General features: G+C 34.6%; 1 protein-coding gene across 2 annotated transcripts in view; it reads right to left on the bottom strand.

Annotated features, from left to right (window-relative positions):
• The window catches only part of Fs (Follistatin), a 135,826-nt gene that overhangs the window by 25,177 nt on the left and 82,740 nt on the right, over window positions 1–27,909 (bottom strand). For both annotated transcript variants that reach the window (XM_077437691.1, XM_077437693.1), the window contains exons 3-5: window positions 16,419–16,610; window positions 11,829–12,053; window positions 11,457–11,693 (exon numbers count right to left, since the gene is read on the bottom strand). In XM_077437691.1, coding sequence (XP_077293817.1) covers window positions 11,457–11,693; window positions 11,829–12,053; window positions 16,419–16,610 — 654 coding nt within the window. The remainder of the gene's footprint in view (window positions 1–11,456; window positions 11,694–11,828; window positions 12,054–16,418; window positions 16,611–27,909) is intronic.

Here is a 27,909-nt window from a genome sequence, read left to right as displayed (position 1 = left end):
TGTAAGGTCTTCCTGGTATATATGTAAAAAATAAAAATAAAATAAAATAATATGTATTTACTTGCATAGAACACTAGACCGATGCAACACTGCGCTACAAAAGCCGGACGATGTGAACTCCCGGGGCAAATGAAAACACCTGTGTATGTATTCATTGAATGGTAATTGGATCGAGGCGAGGAAAGGTTGACAACCCCTATTCCGGTGCAATAACAACATTCTGTTGTGGATTGTACCTATGTACATGCAAGTAAACAGGACACACAGATGTACATATCCCCTTACAAAACAGCACTGGAGTCGTCGTCTGGAGACTGCGGATAAACAATACCGTGTGCGTGGGACACTACGATGGCCGTCGATATCGACGTAGTAAATAACACGACAAGTTCAACGAACCCCCTGACTTCTTATCTTTACGATGTGTTTTCGCCTGTATAGTGACCGTTACGTCGGCGCCGGAAAGGTTGAGAGCCGCTGGCTCGATATTCGACACCGAGCGATTTCGCGCCATTTGCACACAGCGTCTTACTTCCAAGTAACTAGTGATTTTATCTCGCAAAACACTAGTACATATGTATTTCGAAAATTCTACTGGCCATGTAAGCATAGAGTTGAGGGATCGAATTCCGACCAAAATCGAATGATACAATCAGCGTTCTTCACGATTTCGAATGTACTTAAATATATTTTTCATAGTACCACGAGGAGTTACTCTAATGGTAAGAACACACTCAAAAGTGCGGCACGGGACGCGCACGTCGACTCCAGCGGTGGAAGGCGAATCTTCGTGTCCATGTTAGCCTTTGAAGGACTGAGCGTCGAGATCGAACGAGTGTCCCGGACCGGGGTCGAGTAACACCGCAGTATTTTTTAATCAATATACAGCTTTTCTCAATACAAATGGGTTCAATATATATCTTATTAATCATTTTATACATCAACACAAAAAAAGTTTTAGTTCTATAGCATATTTTTCACTAGTTTTGTATTAATAAATAACGACAAGCATCAACATGCAAACGCACATAGGTAAGGCCAACAGGCGACTGCATGACTCAATACCACGCGCCAAAAGCCAAGAAAACTAGCTTACGATAATATAGCTGTCTCTTTCTCCCGCATTGATTCATCGATCAACAAGAATATGCAAGTGAACAGTCAAAAATATGACTTATTGCTACCGCCTTTAAATCATACTTTGGAACGTAGAAATATATAAAATTATTTTTTTACGAAGTACCCTTTTCTAAATCATTCGAAATCTATTAAAATAAATTTCATGTAGTTCATTCTTGGAATACAAGAAATATAGGGTGTATATTTCTTCTATTCATGCCATACAGCACTGCACGTTTCAGCACGCTCAGAATTGTTTAAGGAAAAATCGGCTAATATAAGGTATACATTACAGGCGAATATTACTTTCTTCGTATCAATATTGTCACAATATAACGTTTCCGAATGCGCACTTTCGTTAGTACGCGTGCACTCGCCACTATTTATTTATTTTATTTTATAGTTTTGACCATTGTGGCACTACAGGAAGAACCGCATGCGCCACAATGGCCTACATAAGCCTATTAGGTGAGCGAAGGCTATTGGATATTATTTTAACTTATTTGCCTGGTAGCTGCGCTCATCGTTATTTTCATAATAAAATGTGATGCATGAGTTGAATTTAGATCTTCTCTCTTCTATTTGAGCCTAGCAAGGATGTTTTATATTTGCAGCTGGTTCTAAAAAATACATAACATCCCCACGGGTCACGACGTTCAAATGGAAGAGGAAAAATCAAGATTCCACTTATACATCACATAAATTATGAAAACAGTGATGAGAGCAGGCTACCAGACAAATAGGTTAAAATAATTTCTGATAACCTACTATGACGTCACGTCATGCGTGAATATTTCCACAATGGCCAAAGAGAACTAGTTTTGCTTGATACGTTACTGCTGTATAATATGAATAGATCGTGTCAGCTACTGCTATTAAGCCTACGCCACATACATATTATGGAACATTTTATATGAATATGTACTAAATAATATTTTTCGTATTGTCTGTGCTCTACGGGATTGCCGTAGTACGTCTATCGTCTTATAAACCGTAAGCATACGTATACTTACATCAATCAACAAATCCGAAGCGAGGGATGCCACAATTAAAGCTTATTAAATCTATGTATAGTGGTTTAAAAAAATATTAATATTTATCTCAGACTGTTACACAGTGGTCCTAAGGGTCGATTAGTCACAGTGTACCCAAAAGTTTGTAGAAAATGTTGAAATTTTGGGTGGGGGTGGTTCTCAGTCGTGGTGTTTTGGTCTTGGAGTACTTTCACTGAGCTCCTGGCAGACTTCCGCGCCATTTATCTTGTCAAACATCGCACCAGGTTCATTGCGCCCGTGTCCACTGCACATGCAGCTGCTGCAGCTGGAGCCCCGTTGTTGGTGCATTCGATGCCTCCCCCTTTCCGCGCCCCCTCCTCACCAAATAATCCCCGCTCGACCAGTTTCAAACTCTGCCGAGCCTTTGAAGAACCTCCAAGATGAAGACGAAGACGACGGCGACGTCCAGACACTTCTTCATCCACTGCCCACACGTCCCTCGGCGTCATCTAATTTACTATCTCAACTACGACTTGTCTCGTTCGATGCGATCCCATTTAGATATGAGTTGTCTCTAGAGAATATTTAGTACGAATAGTTTCATACATATTCATACTAAATATTTGATATGTAAATTTAAAGCTATGAAGCAGCTTGAACTTAAAACTACAAATAAGATAGATTGACCATGTCTTTTCCATTGACTTTCCATTACAAATAAATAAGTAAATTTCAGAAGTGGACATCATGATAGATTGATTGAAAATGTTGTGCTTCACTCTCTTAATTAACTGATCCCAAATTGTTTTGGAAAAAAGCATGAAGCTATAATTACATATAATTCGACACCAAAAGTGAAAACTATTAAACTAGCAGATAGGACTAATAAAACCTTAAAATATTAGTGAAGTAAAAATATATATGAGAGATAATGAGAGCCTATAATGCAAATTTTATAAGACATATTGTGAAAATGATTAAGTTATAGGCGTTTAAACAAATGCAATTTGACAAAACGAGTGGGGGGTGGAAAGTCAAACAAATAAGGCTACTGGATGGGTTAGCTGTCACCGTCTCAAAAATATTTGAATTTTTTTACGTGTTTATTACGATTATATTTCACCACCGACTTGGTGGATCTAATTGAAATCTCTATCGGCGGCCAAACCTTGGAAAATGGCAAAGTTTCAAAGTGACCGGAAGAGTGTAGGAAGTTTGTCAGACTAACTGACGAAGTGAAACTAATAAAAACCTTGTAAAAAAGTAGTCATGATCTGGGCCGCCTTGGTACATATGTATGTGATGATCTTAAAGCGGTCCATACCTCTTAGTAATATATTTAATTACATTAGTTTAAGCCGGGATCATAATTTTGATTGAAACCCCAATCATTGAAATCTTTTTGATTGAAACCCCAATCATTGAAATCATTTTGATTGAAATTTTAATCCCACACATTTGTACATTTGTTGTTGAAATATTGATTAAATTGCCTTTTTAAATTGTTTTTTTTTAATAAAGTTTTTTTTCTAAAGTTTTTTATATACATTTATTTTTTTATATTTTAGTACATTATTTTTTATATACATTTATTTTGTTACTTGAGTTTTTTTACTAAAGTTTTTTATATACATTTATTTTTTTTACTTGAGTTTTTGATATATCTTAATATTATATACATAAGAGGTAAGTAATTAAAAAACCTTTTTTTACCAAGGTTTTTTTTATTTTCTACTTTTTAGTGTTACAGAAATTACTATAATACTAAATTATAATTATTTACAAATTAATTTAATTATTATTTATAATTATTTGCATTGTTGAGTAATATCGCATTTAAATGACTTTAAAGGCACTTTAAAATCTCAATATGTAGTATTTCTATAAATCATAGTCATCAAGTCCAGTTGCAAAGATGGAATTATGTATACTCATTTATGCCGGGAATCTTACAGCTTAGTATAGCTTATTAATACTAAGATTGCTTTAATGATAAAATTGAAGTTGTAATCATATTAACAATGAAATTGTAATGTAATCCATACAGTTAAGAATAGTTTATCAATGTATGATTGTCCATAAATGAGTTTATGTATTAACAGAAATGAACTTTTCAATCATCAGATAAATTAAATCAGCTGATAACTAAAAATAAAACTATCACTGTTTGATCTGTGTACATGTGTAGCTTGTATTGGTTAGAAAGTTTGTTTTGGAGAAATAAACAATGCAATTTGAGGTTATGGGTAGCTGTTGAACTAATTGTATGTATGTATGTAAGCTTATTGTAAAAAACTAAATGTATGTAAGCTTATTGTAAATCATATTAACAATTAGATACAACATAACTTCTTATTGAATACTTATCTCGCAGATAAAACTCCGTATAGAGATATACTTTTAGCCGTGAAATGTCAGATTTGACATCTTTGGCCATAAATCAATATATATCGTGTATTACCCTACAAGAAGCTACACGCCAAATTTGAAATTTATATATACATATGAGAGTTAAAACTATAAATATTTATATATTATAGATAACGAGAACCAATAGAGCAAATTTCATAAAATATAGAGTGAATTATAGGCGTTTAAACAATTAAAATTGATAAGGCCGTGTCATGGCGAAAAGTTTACGCCTTGTTAAACAACGCTTGTTAAACGTCAGGAAGATTTACTTTCCCTGTTTTTAAAACGCGTTGTCTACGATGTTTTATCTTCAACGTAATGGCAGACGATACGTTAACGTGTATTGATGACCAAAATGAGCAATATGGGAAAGTATGAAAACGATCGGATAAGAGATAAAAATGACCACTGACACGAAAGCCATGTGAAACGTAAAGGAGGTAAGTAATAATAAGTAAAAAATGTGTCAACTTCAATAATAAATCTCATACATATTTGTTTAGAGTTGTAAGCAATTTTCCTGTAGGTAATTATGAAGAAAAACTGATAAAGTCAACGTCAGTTGCTCAACGCTTTGTAAACAGGCTTTCAAAAGCCGACACGCAGGGGTAAACCCAAAAGTTCAACTTAAAATAAGCACACATATCTTCTTGAGAGAAAAATAAATTAATGGTTGTTTTATTAGAATTAGACTATGAAACTTGTACTACAGAGCTTGTACTGATTGAAATGACAAATCGGTAAAGTGAAAGATCACTAATTACCTAATAACCATAGGCGGATCCAAGGGGGTTCCATGAGTGCTTCCATGGGGTGCTTCCCCCCCCAACTCCCCACATTGGACGAATTCAATTTCATATACTATATACATACAAGCTTTTTCTTTGATTTTTCACTTTTAAATACAAAATTTTGTATTTGCGGCTGGTTCTTATATTATATATTAGTGCTGGCTGAAGATACAAGACATTCCCTACTTTGTATTTTATTATTTGATATTTTTACTTTATCTACTATTATAATGCTATTGTTTTTTATGATTATGTCTGTATAAATGTATTTTTAGTCTGTCTAAATATTTGGAAATGGCAATAATTCTTCTCGAAGATAGTGAGTCAAAGTCTAGCATACCTTGTAAAAAGGCAGTGGGAAATATGTATGTAAATAGGGGTAATATTTATATTCCCTCATATAAAGGCATCTAAGAAACTTTTTTGAACTCGTTCTACCAAGAGATAGGGGTTGCCTATCGTCAATTTCTATTGTCCTACAAAGCTAGAGAGCAAAAAAAATGTTGACAATAGAAATTGACAATAGGCAACCCCTATTTCCTGGGGAATAGCACTCGAGTGCCTATCCTTATAAAATAAGAAATGGAATACTTGGGTGAGAAGTATAACAAGGGCAGTGGATATAGTGGAGAGAGTGGAGAGGTTTAAACGATAATGGGCAGGCTTGGAAAAAGGCAGTGGGAAATAAATAGGGGTAATATTTATATTCTCTCATATAAAGGCATCAAAGAAACTTTTTTCGAACTCTTTCTATCAAGAGAGAGAATTTAATTTCAGTGGGACTCCAAATTACAGACCCAAACTCTAATATGCTCCGAAGAAGCGAACAATAAAGCAACACCATTATACTTGGATCTTGGAAGTAGTGAGCATTGCGCGAAACAAATCCAAGCATTTTGATAGCCCTACAGTACATATCTGAAATATGAGTCGAAATTTTGAAGTCACTCCTAAACAGTGTGCCAAGATCAACAGTTGAGTCAGTTCGCAATAACTGATAGTTCCGGAGTCTTTTTGGACAGTACGGTTTATTTTTTAGTTATAATTAGTTATTTTTAATTGAATCCAACAATATATGCAATTTATAAATTGGATATATTGTTCTGGATTATACACACACACACACAAAATTGCCAAGCGGGAACTCATACGAGTTGAAACCGCTCAAAGAACAGGCACTCCAAGTACATAGACGATGGTCAGGGTCGGACCGTCTGCGTCTGGAGTGTCTGCCGACGAAAAGCAGTCGGTCCAGCTATCTGCAAGCAGAGTGGAGTCTGGCTATGGCAGTGTCTGGTCACAACAACACAGTCTGGGGCGGTTGGCTTCGGTTACGTTGACCGACGCGGCGGGTGCATCGCACGCGGAATGCAAATCCGAACCCAGGTGCATCTCCCGGTGCACTTCTTGGACACCTACCAACGACCAGTCGACACCTCCGAACAACTCCCACATACTAATCCGATTTATTTTCTAGTCCGATAGAAAATCGCGACAAGCCACAGAGCAATACTGACTCGGTTGTATTACAGTGGTGACAACGATTTCAGAAACGACGGGTTTTCAACAAAAAAATCAACTATCCATGTTTTCAACTGAGAAGTCAATGTTATTTTATAAACTAGGTGCACTCGATAAAGAGAGTATAGTTTAAATCTATATATACAAATAAATTTGAATATCTGTCTCGTATAGCACCTAAACCACTCAACCGATTACGGTGGAACTTTCAGGATTTGTTGTATGCATGTCCGGGAAGCTTACTGTGAAAAAAAAACGGGAAAAACCTCTCAATAATAATATTCGTAATTACGATTTTACCGACGCGAAAGTTTGAAGCGCCATTGTGTAGTCAAGGAAATGTGTTCGTTGGTAACCACGTTACCATTTTATGACGAAACGGCGTTGAAGAGATGTTAGTTGAGTTAGTTCGCTCCAACCATCACTTGAAACGGGAACGGGAATTGAATGCCTTATTCTGGCATTGCAACGCATCCCCGGTTCAGCTAGTGAAATAAATAATAAATAAGCTTGTAAAAACAGCACATTATAGTTGCAATGTATGTACGAACAATCAGTGTTATGTCAGTCACAGCCAGGGATTGCAAAAATACCCAAATTTTCAATATCGGTATAAGTAGTATAGTACCGGTACTTCCGGTATTTTTTTTTAAATTTATTTATTTGTAATAAATGTACGCCTTATAGGCCAAGTATACATAGCTTGCATGTTTCAAAATGCTTATTGAACAAGGTGAAACTATGTCAAAAGACGCCAAACCAAATACAGAATACTGCGAAGTAGGTACGGCCCAGTTACAGGGGATCATAATGTTTCGTATAAATTTGTGATTTTTGATAAATAAAGCTATTTTACGTTGAAATTCCACGACGATAACAACACATTAAATCAATTTAAAGATTTTATATGGAACGGTCATTTCGTAGTTTTTAGTCATAGATATATGTTGTTTTAAAAAATCGATACAACCGGTATTTTGAAATTAAAAATTTGAATTGCGGACAAACAAAGATTTAACTTTATAAAATCATCTAATTCAATTTATTTTATATGTAGGTATATAAACAATTAAAATCTGACAAAACGAGTGGGGGGGCAGAAAATCAAACAAACAAGGCTACTGGAGCATATCACGGATTTAAAAAATCCAGCTTTAAATAAATAATATTTACTCTTTTCATATCTTATACATATATATATATATATATATATATATATATATATATATATATATATATATATATATATATATAAAACCGAAACGGCGCTTGTAATTCGTTTCTGATTGACTGTCGTCAAAGTCGTTTCTAGTTTTGGGCCTATCGGCTTAGCCGCCTCCCCCAAGTATATTATATAAATAAATAAAAATAAATAAATAGTTGGTTGGATTGATCAAAGATGTTTGTTAAAAAATAAAGTCGGTCGTTGAATATATAATTTTTTTTTCGATTCAAATTAATTTAATATAAAAAAAACGAAGATTTTTTTCATGGTTTGACGGTATTCTCATTTCAATGCATTATTCTGAATTTCCATATCAATTTACTTTTATTCCGTGGTAAAACGTAAAAGATCGTCAAAAGTGGAACCCAGCGAAGCCGGGTAGTACCACTAGTATATTAAAAGTCAAAGATTTTTCGATAAAATTTAAAAAAAAATTAATATGAAAATAAATTTTAAAATTTTATTTCAATACTGTACCCGATGATATTTCATCGGGCCTATCTATCACTAGTTTTAAATATTGGCTTCCGGAAACCCTCGGAAAACCCACTGGTTAATAGTACTGATATGTATGTATGTATGTACATAAGTGCAGTAAGGACTAATCAACGCGATGCACTCGTGTTTGCTGTGCATATTATCTCTTGCACGACGTGCAAACTTTCACAGCTCGCGGTCAAGCATCGTTTACGACGAATTGTCACACTCTTTCGACAAAATTCAAATACATATGTAGTTATATATGCACAGATGAGAGTTGAAACATGTGACATTGACGGTGAGACGAAGGTCCCATGGTCAGGGGTTTATCTATACGAGCGGTTCGAGTCGAGACATAACGACCGTCTATATGGGTGTCGTTTAAAATAATAATCAGGTAAAAATGCCGCTCATCCCCTCGGCTACTGTAATTTTCGACATAAATCCCATGACGCTGTCGCTCGCCTTGAGTGCATTTCCAATGCTCAATTCCTTTTCCACTGATAATTCTATACATCTGACTCAAAATGGTGGTATTATTTAAATAATGATTGCTTTGAAAAAGTTTTCGGTTTGGGTTTTAACGACTAATGAGGTATTTAACCGTGCTGAGAACAGGTCTCAATGGTGAGTGTGTTCTTATGTTGATTTGAAAGCTGAACGTCAAAATATTTATCTTGGTCGAAATAAAAATGAACATAAATGGACTCCGCGAAATACATACATGTTGCAAAATTTTTTCAATTATTTGGCAGTCAAAATGGTTTGGGGTAAATCTAAAATCGTATTTTATTTTATTATTTATAAGACCAATGTGACCGGACAGGTTGCCCCAATGCGTCACATCAGACAATAAAAATTACTTAAATTTTGAGCGCCTGAATGCGGTAGAGCTTTGAGTCATCGTTTACTTTTCCAAACTATTCCTGTGAAAACGTCTGCTTTCAATAAACCGTCTCTTGTCAAGGCTATCCTGATCCTTAATGTTATAGATGAACATTTGGACCTGTTTAATTGTCATGTGATAAACTGGTCAGTTTCATGATATTCAACCCGAGTCTATTTGAATGAGATGTTCATCTCACCGCATTCAGGCGCTCAAAATTTAGGTTCCAATAAAATCGAAGGGTTGTCAATACTTCCATTTAATACTCCAAAGAAATATTTGGAAATGGCAATAATTCTTCTCGAAGTGAGTCAAATCTTAGCATAACTTGTAAAAAGGCAGTGGGAAATAAATAGGGGTAATATTTATATTTCCCAATATAAAGGCTTTCTTCATATATGTATGTACATATAATATTTATATTTCTTCATATGTATGTTCTTCGTCCTACAAGATATAAATCAATTATTGAAATGTAAAGAATTCCATATAATGATCTCATTTGTTAATACAATACTTTGTGTTTGTATTAACATACATATGTAATACAACACTAGGTGCAGACACACGGAGTACGTGGTACGTTTTTTAAATAGTTTTGCACATGTAAGAAAAACGCTACTTCGCCTTATCTCTACTGTCGCGATCCTGGATAAAACTCACCCCCTGGGGTGTCTTCACTGATATTTTATCTTTGTATTGACATGGGTTCGACAGTGATCCCCAACTAAATCATTATCATATTCGAATTCAGTGGGTCAAACTTAGTCTTTGCTCCGGTATTTTTTTTGTTGTTGCCAAGTGTAATTAGGGCACTGCGAATATGTAATTTCTGTAGTGGAAGTATTTATTTTATTTATTTACATATAAGCCACATTGAAATTATGGAATACTCTAACGTGTCTTTGTGACCAGACATATAAGCATAATACTAAATCCCGAACCCAGAGCGCGCCGTTCATTGTTCAAATGTTGTAAATGCATTGTTAAAGGTTTGACGAACCTTTTTTACAAAGCATTTATAACAATTGAACAATGAGCGGCGCGCTTTGGGTACGCACTCTACATAATATATGAATGCGATATTTTCCACCTCGGTGAGCGTAGATTATCGGATATTATTTTAACATATTTATCTGGTAACCTGCGCTCATCGTTACTTTCTTAATTTTAATGTGATTATGAGTGGAATCTTAATCGACTCTCTTCCATTTGGGCCTTGCTGTGATTTTATTTTATTTTTTATTCATATTTTACTTTTTCTTTCTCCTTTGTACATTTTTATGTACTATTTTAATTTTGCTCAATGTAAACAAATAATGGGATTTATAGATTTTATTTTTGATTTTTACACTTGTTCATTTTTTTTTCCTGATGTATTATTTTCCTTTTGTTACTTTTTTTTTATTATTATTTTATTTTACCATGTTTTCTGCTTTTCACTTTTTCTTATTTATACTAATTGTACTTATTTTTATATATTTATCAAATGTAGGCCATTGTGGCGCATTAGGTTCTTCCTGTAATGCCACAATGGTCCAAAACTATTAATAAATAAATAAATAAATAATACAAATACTATATATATATACATATATAAGAAAATTAGCGAGACATCTATGTTATAGATAATAAATTTTTGAAATCATATTCAAATAGTGGTGACACAGTGGGTAGGATAGTTTTTGCCAATTTGAAGGAACGGCTTCAACAATGAAATCAGATAAATTGACAAACTCTGATAGGAAACGATCGGCTTGGAGTAACACATATCCAAGTCTGATCAGCAGCATTAAAGATTATACTCGGAATAAATTCTAACCACCGAGTTGCTGACTAAGTATACCTAGCGAATGCGTAGTTGTATTCATCATGTTTCATATTGTGGCACTTTTTTTGTACCAACTGAACGTTACATTAAGTCATATTAAAATTTGATTGTCTGGGAAATTCTGGTTTTTGGGAATGTTCTGGATTTGAGTGCTTATGAATATACATATGTATTTTAAATCAAATCGAATACTCACGGTTGCAGGGTCCCCTGTATGCGAGCGGTATGGCCCTTCCAGCTCGGCACGCAGCGTTCTGAAGATGGCACGCAGAAGGGTAGGTGTTGCCATCTGTTCCGCAAACAGGACGCGTGTCGTGCTGGCTAGAAGGCAGGGACCGCGAGCACGAATGCGTGCACTTAACACAGTGCGGTCCCTCGTGCTGGTCCACCAAACAATGTCTATTCGAGCCGCAGCGGATGTGCGCACAAGAACCTGAACCAAAACCAAACAGCACCGGTCAGCAATGTGTTAACAATGGACTGTCGAGGATAGAAGCCCTCTGGTCGCGGGTGTTCAATCATCGATTGAAGCCCTCCAGCCGCAATATTCATACTGATATGCACTTACTGTGACATTGTCCGTAGTAGTCTAGGGTGAGGTGTTTGTTTCGGCGTCTGCAGGCCCGTTTACGCAGTCGACACAGGGATTTGTAGGTCCTGCCGTCAGTACCGCAGACTGGCCCAGGGCGCGCACCTGCCGCCCCTCCGCACTGTGGTGCGCATACGCATTGTGGTCTGCCGTGACGCATTGCACAGCGTCGACCTGGACCGCACTTTATGCCGTTGCACGACTCTGGAAAATTTAAAGTATACACTCAGTTGATTGAATTTCGTCAGGAGACGCTAAAAATGTTTAAAATCAATCATAATTAGACTCGGGCTACTCGCCATGGCAATTGAAAATAACAATAGATCCTTGCATCGGTGTCCATAGCAAGGGGGAAAATTTTATTTTATTTTAATTTACATAGATATATACCAGAAAGGCCTAATAAGGAAACCTCAATGAGCCTTCCTGGACAATTACAAAGATTGCAGCATTTCCTATTACCTATATCGCTGAATTTCGAGATGCTAAAAGACTAGAAATTAACTATTAATTATTTAACATATTTTTTTCTAACAAATTGGCAAAAGTGCCCCGATTCTTAGCCTAATTCTACTATAAAGTTCTGTTTTTTTTTCTTTTATTCAATTTATGTATGCCAATCTGTTTTTACATTTGTTAGTTGTTTCACAGAACCAATTTACCTTTTTCTTTAAAGGAGGAGGAAATTATATAAAAAACAGCTGAGGGACTATTGGCCAAATGGAAACTTGGCCGATGGACGCTTGGCAGATCGGACACTTGGCTGAATGAAATTTTTCATTGCTTAAATCAAAAATATCACATTTTATTTAAGTGATCTCTTAATAATGTATTTGATCGGCTAAATATTCATTCAGCCTAATGTCCATTCAATGTATGTAGGTACATATATAACATTTTCAATGTATAATTTTTGGTATATTTTTACAGATGAATATAATTGAAACACCGTATTCTATATTATTATGTACAAAAGGTTATGAAACAATTTTGTTTAATACGTTTAAAACATTTATTTAATACGTTGAACATCTCAATTAACTTAAGTATATAAAATAAATCAGTTTCAAAAACCATTCTTACTCTTACTAATCAATCTTCAAAACAAAACCCTACAAATGAAATATAAAAATCTGAAATTAGTTCATGTCATATGTCAATAGTTTTCAATATATTTCCTCTATTATAATTAAATTCATAATAGACTAGTATTTAGTATGTATTTTTACATACCTCCTATACGTTTCACATGGCTGTCGTGTTAGTGGTCATTTTTATCTCTTATCCGATCGTTTTCATACTTTGCCATATTGCTCATTTTGGTCATCAATACACGTTAATGTATCGTCTGCCATTACGTTGGAGATAAAATATCGTATACAACGCGTTTTAAAAACGGGGAAAGTAAATCTTCCTGACGTTTAATAAGCGTTCGTCCCGTGTCTTCTAACCTGTTCGCCTTGATATGGCGATATAAGATTTTAATTGTTTAAACGCCTATAATTCACTCTATATTTTATGAAATTTGCTCTATAGGTTCTCATTATCTCTCTTATATATTTAGGTCACTCATATTGTTCTGAACGTTGATAGTGATATATGCGATCGTCAGAAGATGCTGACCGTACATTCGATTTTTATGACTACCTACGCTGCTAACGGTACTTTCACAATAGTTTGACAGTTCCATGCGGTGTGTTGTGTTAGTGATTTTCGCCTTTAAATCTAAAACTGACCGTTCCGCAAGGATTTCTAACTATTTTTAAACCGCCTTGTTAGAGTGGTACTTATTTTGACTGTTTTTTTTATATAAAACTGTTGCTAAAAGTATCAGTCTACTTTTTTTTTCTTTAAGAAATCTAATGTAAGCATAAAAAAATTAAAAATTATATCTCAGACTGAAAAAATTTTTATATATACATAATCATATTTTTTGACAAGAATGAAATAAATTATAAAATAAATAAAAATAAATTTAATGATTATGCGATGAGAAGAAGGAAGATGACTGATAGGAAGAATTCTTGTTTGCAGCTTGATTAATATCAGATTTGAAAAAAAATATTTTGGCGCCAGGAAAATATTGTACATTATTATAATAGGCGCCTCGTCATGGTGACCAGGCGCCAAATAATATCTGCACTTTTTTGGCCTTCACTTATATAATATTAATTAATTTCGTGATAGCTTTTTGCCTCTGGGGCCCAAAGCAGCCGCAGTACGACCCTGGTCGATGCTATCGAGAACAAAAAAAAAAAAAACACCAAACACCATACAACGAAGAAAATTTCACACCCAGAATAACCCATATCTTTCGACACTCGACAAATAATGAATATGTATCCTGATCGTATGTACATACAGAGCTCATAAACGTTTCAGCACCAACACAACACATCTAAGCCACTATTTGAAATGCATGCTATTTAAATTGCGCGGTCAATGGCCCGGGGCGTTTTTATCGCCATCATTGCCACTAAAATAACAAATTTATTTGGCACCACGCAAAGCAATCAGATATTTGCACAGTACTCGCGCGATAGCGATCCGCATTCACTTGCATATGAATGTACACATATGTGCATATGATTGAGAACAAACGGCCAACGTGCACGATAAAGTGACTGAATGATTTCCACACGCTTAAGAGCTTTCAGTGATGTTTCCCAACGAACGGGACAACGGCCTGGCATCAATCTCGGCGATTGAGCTAAGATTCATGTTGGGATTATGACCCATTCATAAGCTCGAAACGACGAAAGTTTCATCACGCAACTTTCATACCCAAGATCTGTTGATCAACCGACATGTTTTGTGGTGACATCTCAATTGATAGATAGAATGACACTTCATGATGCGTCCTTTACCATGGAACCCGAAGGGCCGGGCCGCACCGTGCAACTTTGTCGGCCGACTTGTTGCGCGACACGAAAAAATGTATGGAAATGTGTGCGACAAACAATTTGATGAGTGTGGCATGTCCCATCTACCTGCATGCATTGGTCTGGTCGCCATCAACCACGTTGTTCGCGAGTTGAGCGGTGTGGCCCGGCCCTTAGCCGAGATCTATTTGGCCCCTCGCTAGAGCAAGCCCTAATCCTGGGCATCAAGTGAACCTGTCGAGTATGTTCAAACTAAACTAGATACCTATATACATATATAACTAAAAATAAAACTGTTTTCAGGGCAAAACCAGTATTTAAATATTCTTGAGACGTCGAAGTGATCCTGTATGAAGTAACCTGATTAAGTAACATAGTTACATATATGTTACTACAAAGGCATATAAAGTAAGAAGAGGCTAAAACGAACAATCTGTCTGAACGATGAATTCGGACGATAGACGTCAAGAAGAAATATGACGGAGTATTTTCAAACGTGTCTATTACGATTGTTTTTCACCATCGAAATTTATACATATATTGATGACCAAACCGAGCAAAATGGCAAAGTTTGAAAACAATCTGATAAGAACCCAAACTTCGTCACACGACAAAATCGTTTCTGATCTAAGAAGAGGTTATTAAAAAGCTGGAGGGCGGAGGACAACCCTCGACCATTATTTTAAGATGTCGCCAATTCGTCACTAGTATTACAACATCATGTGTGACTCCTTCATTGTCACATGATGTGTAATCAATGTTAACAATTAAAATAACTAACCAGTAGGGATAAGACATACCATTGATTTGTGGCATATATGTACATATGTGTTCAATAATTGCTTCCTTAAACAATTGTAGCGTGCACGCTGCGTGCTGTTTTGGTATGTGGCCTGACTAAGTCACTTGCAAGTTGCACAGTGTGGCCCGGCTGCTAAAGTTGATCGTCTCAGTATCCACTCAGCATTAAATCTAGGCAATAGTGAGCGGATTATTGGTCGCTTTTGGTTGCCTGAGTTGGGTGACCAAGAGCAACTACGCTTGGGCATCAAAGTCACCGACCAAGTTGCTTGCAAGTCGCCCGATGTGGCCCGGCTCTTAAGTCTAGCCTACTTGTACAAATTATATAGTTCCTAGTAAAAGTCTACATGGAACCGGGTCACCGAACATGTATTGATGCAATCAATCGATGGGATGACTCGAGCTTCACCTCAAATACTTTTGAAAGTTGGATAATATAGATATAGAAAAAAGGGCAACGGTGCAAACACACATAATTGTATGCGTCACGTGTTTTTTTTTTAATATTGTATTGCATAATCATCCCCTGGAGTAATTTTGGTAAATTAATATTTATCGGTTTGAAACGGTTAGTGATTAGAAACGGTAATTCCCATTTTGGAGAAATTTGTCGAAATAATAAAATCGTAGGAATTAACAATGATCTGAAGGAATGCTCTTCCCAGCTGGAAGCCACGAGTACGTGCATGGTGTACGATTCAGTGTATTTTCGCCCCAACGCGCGCACGCATTGAACGAAATAGAGACAGTGTCACTTTAATCCAGCAAGATACACTTTGAATATTTGATGAAAACGATGAGGGATAGGTGTGGGATGAATGTTTTCGACATGAAAGTGTGATCGAATGGGTGTGAAAGAAAATGAACGAATGAAACATACTGATACCTCGGCAGCCGTAGCAAGGCACCCCGCCGCCGAGCACCCGCCAGAAGAAGAGGGCACCGGAGTCGAGGTCGTCTGGACTCCAGGCAGCCGCCAAGGGTTGACTGGCCGAGCAGCACTCCTCCTTGGTCACCTGCTCGGCAGTCAGCTCCTTGCAACGACCACCTCGCTCCATCGACGCCCAGCATATGCCACCTGTACCCAAAAAATCAAAAGTTCATCAAAAAAAGACAAAATACAAACAATTTCAAGTCAAATACACATAATACACCAGCGAAAAAGCTGTGTAAGGTTTAGGCTTTCGGGCTCTGTGAACCCATTGCACTCGCCTAGTTGCCTAGTAAAATTTAATATCCAATATGCAATTTCGGAATAGGCTTTGTAAGGTTTAATGTAACTATATGTATCAAGGTTTTTCGATTTCGAAAAAATAAATTTTACTATGCCAGGATGTACTCGTATGTATTATTATATAATTGATTTCGATTTGCGGCAGAAGCCGCGGGGCGGCAGCCTCGATTACTGTTTTAGTTCCGATGACTGTTTCAGTTCCAGATCCCGATCACTGTTTCAGTTCCGATTCCCGATTTCTGTTTTATGCAATTCCAATTTCGATTAATTATTACTATACGTATTTTAACTTTATTTTAAATCATGTATCAATTTGTTCCCGAAACCACCCGTTGAAATTTCAACGGGCACAACACTAGTATGTATATATATAAAACCGGACATCATGTATGTGTGTATATTTGTGACAGACCGTGGAGACACAGCCAATCAAGTGTTCGAGGAGACGCGGGGAAGTAGGAGGGGGGGTGTGGAGCGTCATGTGACGTCAGGCCGAGTGACGATAAACATGTGCGATTTACGAGCGTGTTTTAGGATTAATAATGCGTTCGCGCACGCGCCTATAAACTACTTTACATTATATTTATATATCTAATATATAATTTGGAAAGAGACTTTGTATGTATGTATGTAACCTTCGTTCGTTAGGTCGTAAATCCGTGACGTCATCGAACAAATAATTCGATTTTTTTCGATTCAAAGGATTCGGAGTCCCCGGGGGGCAAAGTTACCGAGGGCGAAGCCGCCTCCGCGCCAGGGGCGCAGGCGCTGGATTCTGGTATACATATAATTTTGTATACATATATTTTTTTATAAAAGACTTACTATGTATGTTTGTTTGTTCGTGGCAGTCAATTTAATAAAAAAAAACAAATGAGTATTCAAATAAATTTATATAAAATAAAACTATTCAAATAAATTGAATAAAATGTTTACTATTAGATAAGTCATGTTTAAGCGGTTTATATGACAAATACCGAGCGATGCGGGGTAATACAGCTAGTAATCAATTCCTTTCCGTAACCACCCATAGAAATCAACGAGCACAACACTAGCCCATACATAGTATCGAATTATGAGTGCTCGTCAACTTTGTCAGTTACGAGCTTGGACAAGTACATACCCACATACATAGTAGTTACGTGGGAAGATACTGGACAAGTCTCTAATGGAAAAGCGATTTCCTTATTGAACAAAAGTAGTCATAATCTTCGGATTTGAGTACATAATGTCCATGACTGGACTGGACAGCTTCCTTATCCAAAGAACGATTATCAAACTGCACTTTTAGTTATATATTACATAATATCATTGCTTATTACATATAACTTAATTAATTAATTAAATTAAACATATATTTATAAATTATTTATAAATATATAATTTAATGATAATTTTTAATTAATATCAATTTTGTACACCAGCTTTACATACTTTTTGCTAACAAAATAATAAACCGAACAATGTGAACCCAAAATTGAAATAATAATAAAAATTCAGATGTGACCAACTCATGACTTAATCCTTGTATTTGAGGAATATGAGAAGTATATAACGAGTAGCGTGGTCTAGTGGTGAATGTTGAATTATCTCGTACTTGATGTTACGGGTTCGATTCCCGCTAAGTCTCGCTATTGGCCAGACCATGGTTTGTCAAGGTCGATCGTTTCTTATCAGAATTTGCCAATTTTTCTGATTTTCATTGAAACGATTCCTGTAAAATTGTCGTTTCCTTCCCAATTTTCTGTTGCGAACCTTTAGTTATTGTTATATCTTAGGTTTCGCCATATTGCTCACCATAGATGTCTCTGTGGTTGTTTATCGAATATAAAATTCGTATTGTTACATGAAAGTTATTCATCGTTATTTATCGTATTAATACGATATTTGTAATATCTGACGATAAATGTCAGATATTGTTCAGATTTACATGTATCTATGTAATAATTATATGTGGACCGGGAAGGCGCATTTGGGGTTTACCTGTTAAGCCTTCCTGGTATATTTGTATATATGTATATAAAAAAATAAATAAATAAAAAAAAAGAAAAAATTGATAATAAAACATACATACACGTTCACACATACCGGCTATGAGAGCATTTTTGATTTGTGACTGAGGAACCGTTTCAACAATTGGCAAACTCTGATAAGAAATAATCTATGCTAAACATACACGCTACCACTGAGCCATACTGCTGGCTATATGTATGTATGTATGTATGCAAAATATGATTGCGGTTTGCAATTATACATTACATGCATGTGTTTATAATGCGATTGGATATGCACACAGTTAGCCACAGTGCCAATTTAGGGTCACCTGAACTATAGTACATATGTATGAAAAAAAGTGTATGAGTAAAAGTGTGTTTGTACCGAAAATACAGTAAAATGATATCAGGCTCGGAAAAGTGCCAAAGACGCGAACCGCTTTTCCGAGCGGATCGCATTCGCGGTCGGAGCAATCCGGTAGCGCATTTAGCAGCATTTAATTGATGATCCAAAGATACGAGGTTGCATCGGTCGGTTTTGTTGTTTGTTTTGTTTTTTTCTTTCGGTTTTCGGTTCGGCACGGTTAACACATGTTAAGAGGAGGAAACGTTTTGCAGAGTGGCCATCGAGCCGGTTCACCTTGACCGAGATCGTGTCGTGCATCTCTCTAATTGTCGCGATCGGGGTGATTGAACCAATAGGCGGCAGCGTTTTTGCACAAACGTGCACATACACACTCGCACACACTCGAAACAACCTGTTAAATATTGCAAACGGCTCGTCTCTGTGTGTGTCTGTCTGTCTGGATGGCGAATTTAGTTTCGTTTTGAGCCGAGACCGAAATATGCAACGCAAAAATGTATACATATGTGTTACAACTGAGGACAGTCATATTGGATGTAATATATGTATGTATGTACATATCTAATATATAATTTGGAAAGAGACTTTGCATATATGTATTTCCATATGTAACCTTCGTTCGTAGACGACAAATTCGATTTTTTTTTCGATTCATAGGCGCCGATTCAATTTTTTTCGATTCAAAGGATTCGAAGTCCTCGGGGGCAAAGGCGCCGAGGGCGAAGCCGCCTTCCCGCAGGGGGCGAAGCCCTAGGGGGTGCAGCCACCGGGGGGCGGAGCCCTAGAGGGTGCAGCCGCGGGGGCGCAGGCGCCGGATTCTGGTATACCTACATACATATAATTTCGAAAAAAGTTTACTATATATGTTTGTTTGTTCGTGACAGTCAATTTAATAAAAAAAAACAAATGAGTATTCAAATAAATTTATATAAAATAAAACTATTCAAATAAATTTAATAAAATGTTTACTATTAGATTAGTCATGTGTAAACGGTTTATATAACAAATACCGAGCGAAGCCCGGTAATAAAGCTAGTGTATTATAATATAGAGAATAATCTTATTTATTTTGAATTACATATATACATACATACGCAACACAGATTACCTAAGCACAATCTGCTTTAGATCGTCGACTTTAGAGAGTCTTTAATTAATATTATGTATTAGATGTATTATGAGTATTTATAAGAATTTTAAATAGGTTTTTGAGCTCTTTTTTCTATTATGCTGTACATTAACATTAGAATAATGTAATACTATGATTACTAACAAAATTAAATTAAAATTGTAAAATAGAAAATAATCAGTAGATCAGTAACTATTAAAATAGATAAAAGATGTATTGTCAACATAATTTAGTAATAATAAAAATCATTTAAAAATCAAAAAAATAGATAGTAAAACTTTTCTTTAGTTGCATTAAATACCTAACCTACACCCGGGAAATAATTTTAATAACTAATATGACCAGCACTGTACATTATCGGCGATCTATAATACTGGCTCTCAACCTTTTATGACTGGCGTAGCTTTTTCATAAATTTTACCATTCATATTATTTTGAAATTTGTTCGTATATAAATTTATAGATTATAAATTTGAAATATTATTCAGTTAGTGGTGGCAAATAGTAGGTAGGATGGGTTTGCAGATTTGATGAGGAGCCGTTTCAACAATGAAATCATATATGTATTTAAATCGGCAAACTCAGATTGGAAACGATAGACTAAGAGACACAAATATTCAAGTATGACCAGCACAGCACTGCAGAAATACCCGAAAAAAATATTTTCAATCAAGGTTAAGCTAGGGCTCAAGCGCGAGAATCCTTCGGTGGATAGCATTAACGTAACCACCGAGCTATACTGCTAATTTGTGTAAGCTTCAAACCATTTAACCTAAAATATACATTTATAGTCAAACAAAGTCATTCCATTTGGTATAAAAATATGTATATGCATGTAATATGAAAATATGAATATACATATGTACATGCAGAATAATTTGTATCGAATTTAATATGAATCAAATATAAAATACACATAAAGAATTTATGGAATAAAGATGATTTTTAGTTTAAAAAAGGTGTAAAATAGTATGAAAATTGGGCACGAACTTATGCAATCATTCAATATAATCATTTTTGATGCATTTAATGTGAAAGACAGACATCAACAATATGCCAATTTTCCAATAAGAAGTACGACTTTTTCGATCAACGGAAAATTCCGAACAACAATTAAAACGTCAGTTTCCCATAGTTTTATTTATAAATAATTGGTAGAGACGGCAAAGCTAATGAAATTCAAGAAATTTGTCAGTTAATTTAGGAAATTATAAAACGATAAATAAAACATATATGTATATATGTATGTAGAAAATAGAAAATATTGAAATGCAAATAGAAACAATTATAATAAAAACAAAGAAACTGACAGTAAAAGTAACTACAAATACCCATTAAATATTAAGAAAACCATCAAGACTATTTTTAAGGGGGTTTAGGTAACTAGAAGTTACCAATTCATTAGATAGACTTTTCCAAATTTTAGCCACTCTATTTGAAAAGAAAGTCATCTGTAAGATATATCTTTCCGAGGTCTGAAAGTGTGATGGAAAAACACCCTCTCAGATGGGTGTTTTTTCTAAACGTTAATAGGTTAATGATATTGCAAACTACGATTAGATTGCCTCACATTTTTCTCATCTCCAATGTGGAGAGATTAATTATTTTCGAATCTCCTATCGTATGATAGTGATTTGAGTTCGGAAGGCATTTTTGAAATGCTTCTTCGAACCCTTTCAATACATATCCTTTTGATAGTGTACAAAAAAGATTCACGACGTTAAAAAATTCGGTCCATTAAGCAAAACTATTTCCAATCAAGAAGAGCAAACCTATCACTACTGAATTATATACCATTACAGATTGAAACATAATTCATTCACAGGATACGCAATCAAAGTGCATACACATATAATTTAAACGTCACATCACACTGACGAAAACGCCTCGACAGGGCCTGCAGCTGGATTTCCACCGCAAAAACACACCCTTCACAATAAAAGCAAACAAGAACGAAAAAAAAACAACACAAAAGGTATGTAAATAAATCACGGGGAAAAACTGCGTCCGCGAGAGTATCATACGGTTTCAATTCCAGTAGCCATCGACCCGTCCAATAAATCATCGTCGTCTCGGCGTAATATTATTCAAATTACGACGACGTAATTACCGACGTCATATCAATAAAGCGACCGCCTAGCATTTACCAGGCTAAAGCGACCACTTAAGACGTGTTAAATCACCCAATAACGACACGATAATTCGCGAACGTAATTTACGCCTCTCGTATGCAAATAAACCGCACCGCATCGCATCGAGAGGAAAAACGCGCAACACGACCGCCGAAACACGATCGAAATTTTCCGAGACGCCACTGTGAAACAATGAAAAATCGAATGCACCTAAACATAATCGAGTTATACCTATACTTATACCAGCACATATTAAATGCGATTTTATTGTCATTCTCGATTAAAAAGAAAACATTTTCTTTAAGGATTTGAGGAAATGTAAGTATGTTAGATGTATTGAAATGATTGGATATTAGAAATAGTTTTAAATTAAGCACTTTAAAATTTGTATATAAGCTAGATAAGAATATATTACACAACTATTTTAATAATCATATAGTTAGGAATAGAGATATACATAATTATAAAACTAGAAATAGGAATAAATTAATTATAGGTGGAGTTAAGAAAGCAAAAACTGCAAAAGGTGTTTTTCACAAAAGTGTTCAAACATACAATGCCCTTCCTGAGAGCATTAGAGGTGGTAGTAACATTGATGCTTTCTTAAGGGTTGTTAATGGATACCTCTGTGGAAGATGGCTTAATTATATATGTAAGTTTAATAAAATGCTATGTTTGGAATTATATTATATTATTTTAGGGTTACTAATTATAGTTAGTTTTAGTTTAAAGTTGTTAATTGAGAAATAATTAATTAGCAATTTTCTATTTAATAATAAATAAATAAGGAAGACTTCTTCTTCTTTTTCGCCGAATCTTATCTTTTTTGGTTTTCAGTGATGAGTCCCATCCATGTTTGAGCTTACCACGTCTTCTCGGCTGTTTCCTCATGTCTAATACATATGTTTCGTGTCATGACATGGCCGTACCATCTGATACGACTCTCCTGTCATTTTTCTGGGATTGGGCTTTCTCTAAAGCTGCCACTGATATAGATGTGGAGAACTTTAGTTGTCATAAAATGATATTTAATCTGATCCTCTATTTACATATGTACATATATATATATATATATATCGTTTTGAACTGGTTCAAAAACTGCACACATTTAATGCAATGTTCCTAAAGTTTATTTAATTTTCGGTATTTCATAGATTCAAAACGAGATTTTTCATAGATGCTATTTAAATATTGAGAATATGACACGGCTTCTTTTCATTAGGTTTTCGGTTTTCTTTTCCCACATGGAAAAGACCTTAGAAGAAAATGAGAAAGAAGTGATTTCATTTGGTAAAGTGGATTTTGAACGCTTGTTTGGCAAGTAGCAATCTCTACGACACACAAATCTAGTGACAGATCGCTTTATCTTTGACTTAAAGTACATACATATATTATTGCAAAACTCAAGATCAAGATTTGTCTGCTGTGTTAAAAAGTAAAACTGCGTATGTACCTCATTATTTTTGGCAAAAATGAAAATAAAAGAGTTGCTAAATTACAAAGATATTTTCAATTCATCATTGTCACCGTTTTATTTTATAATTCCTATATGAACATCAACATTTCATCAAGTTTTATTTAAGTTTGCCGTAGTATTCTCCATTATAATAATACCATTTCGGTGACCTTTCATAAGAGGAGAGAAATGTAATGGAAATAATAATCTCATATGCATATTCTCGACCCTAAAAATAATCAACCTTACAAATTGAACCCTTTATTTGGAGTGTTTTCGACAGTGGAAGCCCCCTATTACTGGTTTAACGCTTTGAAATAAAAAAATGAAATTGATTTATTGCATATTTATCGCCATTGTCTTGTAAATTTACGCCAAACAAAACGTTCTGTCTTTTTCGTGAATAATAAACATGAACAATATATGTGTCACATTAAAACAGAGCGCCATTCAAAGGTCACGCGACATAATAATGCATGCAATCGGTTACGTGTACGAATGCATTCACTCAATGCTATTTTTTATGTGTACGTTTTTTTATATTTTTTATTATTGTGCCTTGCACTTTAGAATGAGCTCGTTCTACATAATATACGGAGGCCGTTCGAATTTGATCATACGTATTTATTTTTTTAATTCATATAATTGAAGCTTAATGTTATTATATAAATCGTACATATGTACATACATACAATAAGTAATAAGTTGGTTTCGAAATCAGTTCATTTCTTAAAATGCAAGGTTTATAAAGACATTGTTGAAAGTTTACATGAGTATTTTAACATCATTGAAGTACAATGAAAATCCATTAATTATATTTTGCTGAGTTATAAAAGGCGTTACGAGCCATTTTTCATAACATTTATTATATATCAAGGTAGGTTTCATTTTCTTCTTTTCAAATTTCCTCAAAAGAAAGGGTTGAAAAAGTACAAAATTAAGTAATATTATAATAGATGGATATACATTTATTGCATATTTATATATGTATATATCATCGTCAGCATTTCAAAACTCATTTTCTTCAACTTGTGCAAATTTATTTTAAACTCCACCTCACTATTTTTACTCCACCTCAAACTCCACCTCATTTACATTTATTTATTCTAAGTGATTCTACCTTCTTTACATACTTCTACATTCCATTTAAATACTATTTCCACACATCATCCATTCATTTCTGCATTCGGATACCTCGACTAGCATTAAACATGTAAATGCACCTTGATATACATATATTATATATACTAATGTATTTGAATGTAAATGTACATATGTTCGATGAGAAGATATCAAAGCAGGAACAGGTGTACTGTTTGATAGAGGCATCTGAATGTACTTTGATATAAACATATGTATGTTTGATGAAAAAAGATCAAAAGAGACGCAGAAGAGATACATGATCTAGACATCTGAATGCAGTTTGATATAAACATATGTACATATGTTTGATCAAAAAAGAAACAGAAGAGTGCATCTGAACCCACTTTGATATAAACATACATATGTATGTATATTTGATGAAACAACATCAAAAGAGAAACGAGGAATGTACTTTGATATTAGCATATGTACATATGTTTGATGAAAAAAGATCAAAAGAGAAACAGAAGAAAGAGATGATCGATTCATCTGAATGCAAAAATGAATGGATGATGTATGGACATTCAAATGTTATCCAAGAGAGTGTAGAAGAAAGTAAAGCGGACAAAATTATATAGTAGAATAAAAATATTACGCTTTTTACACACAAAAAATGTCAAAATATATCTCCTGATTTTCTAAGATCAAGTATATCAAGGAATTTTGATCCAAGCTTAACCTAACTACACCCAAGAAAGTCAATGAAATTCGAAACATCCGTAAATAGCCACAAAAGATTTTTCTTCTTCTGCTAAAGATTGATTAATGCTATTCTTCCGGAGCAAATCAATAATCAAACTGTGGCGAATGCAATAAATTTCAATTCCGACTGACAATGTACATATATCCTCTTCTTCTTTCTTTCAAATCTTACATACATATATTCAAAGCTTCCACAACCTGGTTTATTTTATGAGTAATGGGTTTTGTATATGAAATTTTTTTTCAATATTATAATATACCCATTTAGGACTAAAATTAATAATCCTAGAATAATCAAACTGTGACGAAAGCAATACATTTCAATTCCGACTGACAATGTACATACATATATCCTCCTCTTCTTTCTTTCCAATCTTACTAACAATCTTACATACATTCAATGCAATTTTTTTCAATATTATAATATACGCATTTAGGACTAAAATTAAGTACGGTTCTAACTTGAACTACCCACGCAGTTTTATTTTCATACAAAAGTGCGACCTTGCTCGACGTTTCGTGTCGAGTGTTGTTGTCATGCGACCCAGCCGGAAAACCGCGTCTAGACTGCACTATATGCGGTTATAGTGCACTTATCGCTGTGTTGCACAATCTGACCCGATTCTCTCTCTCTCTCTTTCTCTTGCTCATTTATGATTTACGTTTACTTCTATAAATACCTATAATAAAGACGTCTGGTCTACGGTCGTTAGCGCGACAACGACTCTGCTGCCGTTATTATAGCACGTAAATTACGCGACGGCTTAATAATTATTAAAATTGTTGTTCGGCTATGCTATTCATTTGCATTCTATATAGATTGGGTTTATGTGTAAAAATTATACGGTCTCATTTTATATGCGAAACTTTTATTATAGTGCAAAGACGAATGAATATGTTTGTACGTTTGAAAAAAATAACCATGATATAATTCAATGATTTTGATACACTTATAGATTTTTCTTTAAAACCAACGAGCATCATTCGTAAAAAAATCCCCAGTTTGTATTTGAATATTATTATAATAGTATGTACTCGAAATTTTGTTGAAAAAATTGTTGCTATAACTACATACATATGTATGTATTGAAATAAATTCCGTCGGAAACCCGTCGTTAAGGAAAATGTATTTGAATATTTTTAATACAAGCTTCTTTGATTTTTTAAACCTAAAACACATTTGATTCGATTCGATAATAATATTTTGACCTTTATCAAACTCTATCTAAATATTTTAAGCTTACAATTTCATATTCGAATATGTTGTGGCAGTAATAAGTATGTTCCGGAGATTCTACTACGTATAGTAAGGAAAAAATTCATAATGTGATTTTTAAAATACACTTCCATCCAGACAAATATATTGTTATTAAAAATGACTCACTCTAATTTGAAAATTATGCTGTATTATATATTTTTTATCAAACTATAATAAAAATTTACATACATAGATAATTTAATGGCATATGAAAAAATTAAACCTACGTAATCATACTAATTATCTACTATTGATAGCCTTAATCCTATAATATATTATATATTCGGTAATAAATCAGCTTGAATGGATTGTGGAAAATAAAAAAAGAGAAAAATCTATGCAAATACAATATGGATTATTATTTTGAAAGCAATCAATGAAAAAAATGACAATATTAATCTTAATATCATTAATACATATCTTTAAGAATGGTTCAAAGTATATTTTGTTAAATTGACTGACACGTTTTTAATGTCACAAAACTATACACTTTTGCACTTTTTATATGATTTTTTTGTATAATATCTGTATACGTGTACATATTTTTTTACTGTGCGCACATACTGCATTATAATTTCGTCATCGTTGCTTATTATTTTTTATTGCACCCGATTCACAAATAACAGTATGTAATTGCGCCAATTGGGCTAGGTTCAGCAGCGCGAGCCGGATGCATAAAAATACACGGAACATCCGAAAATTCAACAGTAACAAACTGAATCCTTCAATAAAATCCTGCAAACAAACTCATAACGAAAATCTATGTAATAATATGTGTAGAAAACTACCACTTAAGAATGGCATGGAGAGTTTAACGCTTAGCCGCTCGTTGATATCTCCGTACGTTCTCCGATACGAGCATACATTTTCCAGCTTTTCATTGGCTTTTCCGCCACTTTGATCTTCGCGAATTTATTAGAGACATATTTTCAAGTCTGTCAACATCCCATTTCCAAAATAGAGCA

The sequence above is a fragment of the Arctopsyche grandis genome, chromosome 9 (assembly GCF_051622035.1).
Source record: "Arctopsyche grandis isolate Sample6627 chromosome 9, ASM5162203v2, whole genome shotgun sequence".
Taxonomy (NCBI): Eukaryota; Metazoa; Arthropoda; class Insecta; order Trichoptera; family Hydropsychidae; genus Arctopsyche; species Arctopsyche grandis.
Note: the sequence above shows the minus strand (reverse complement) of the source record. Positions and strands in the feature narration are given on the sequence as shown.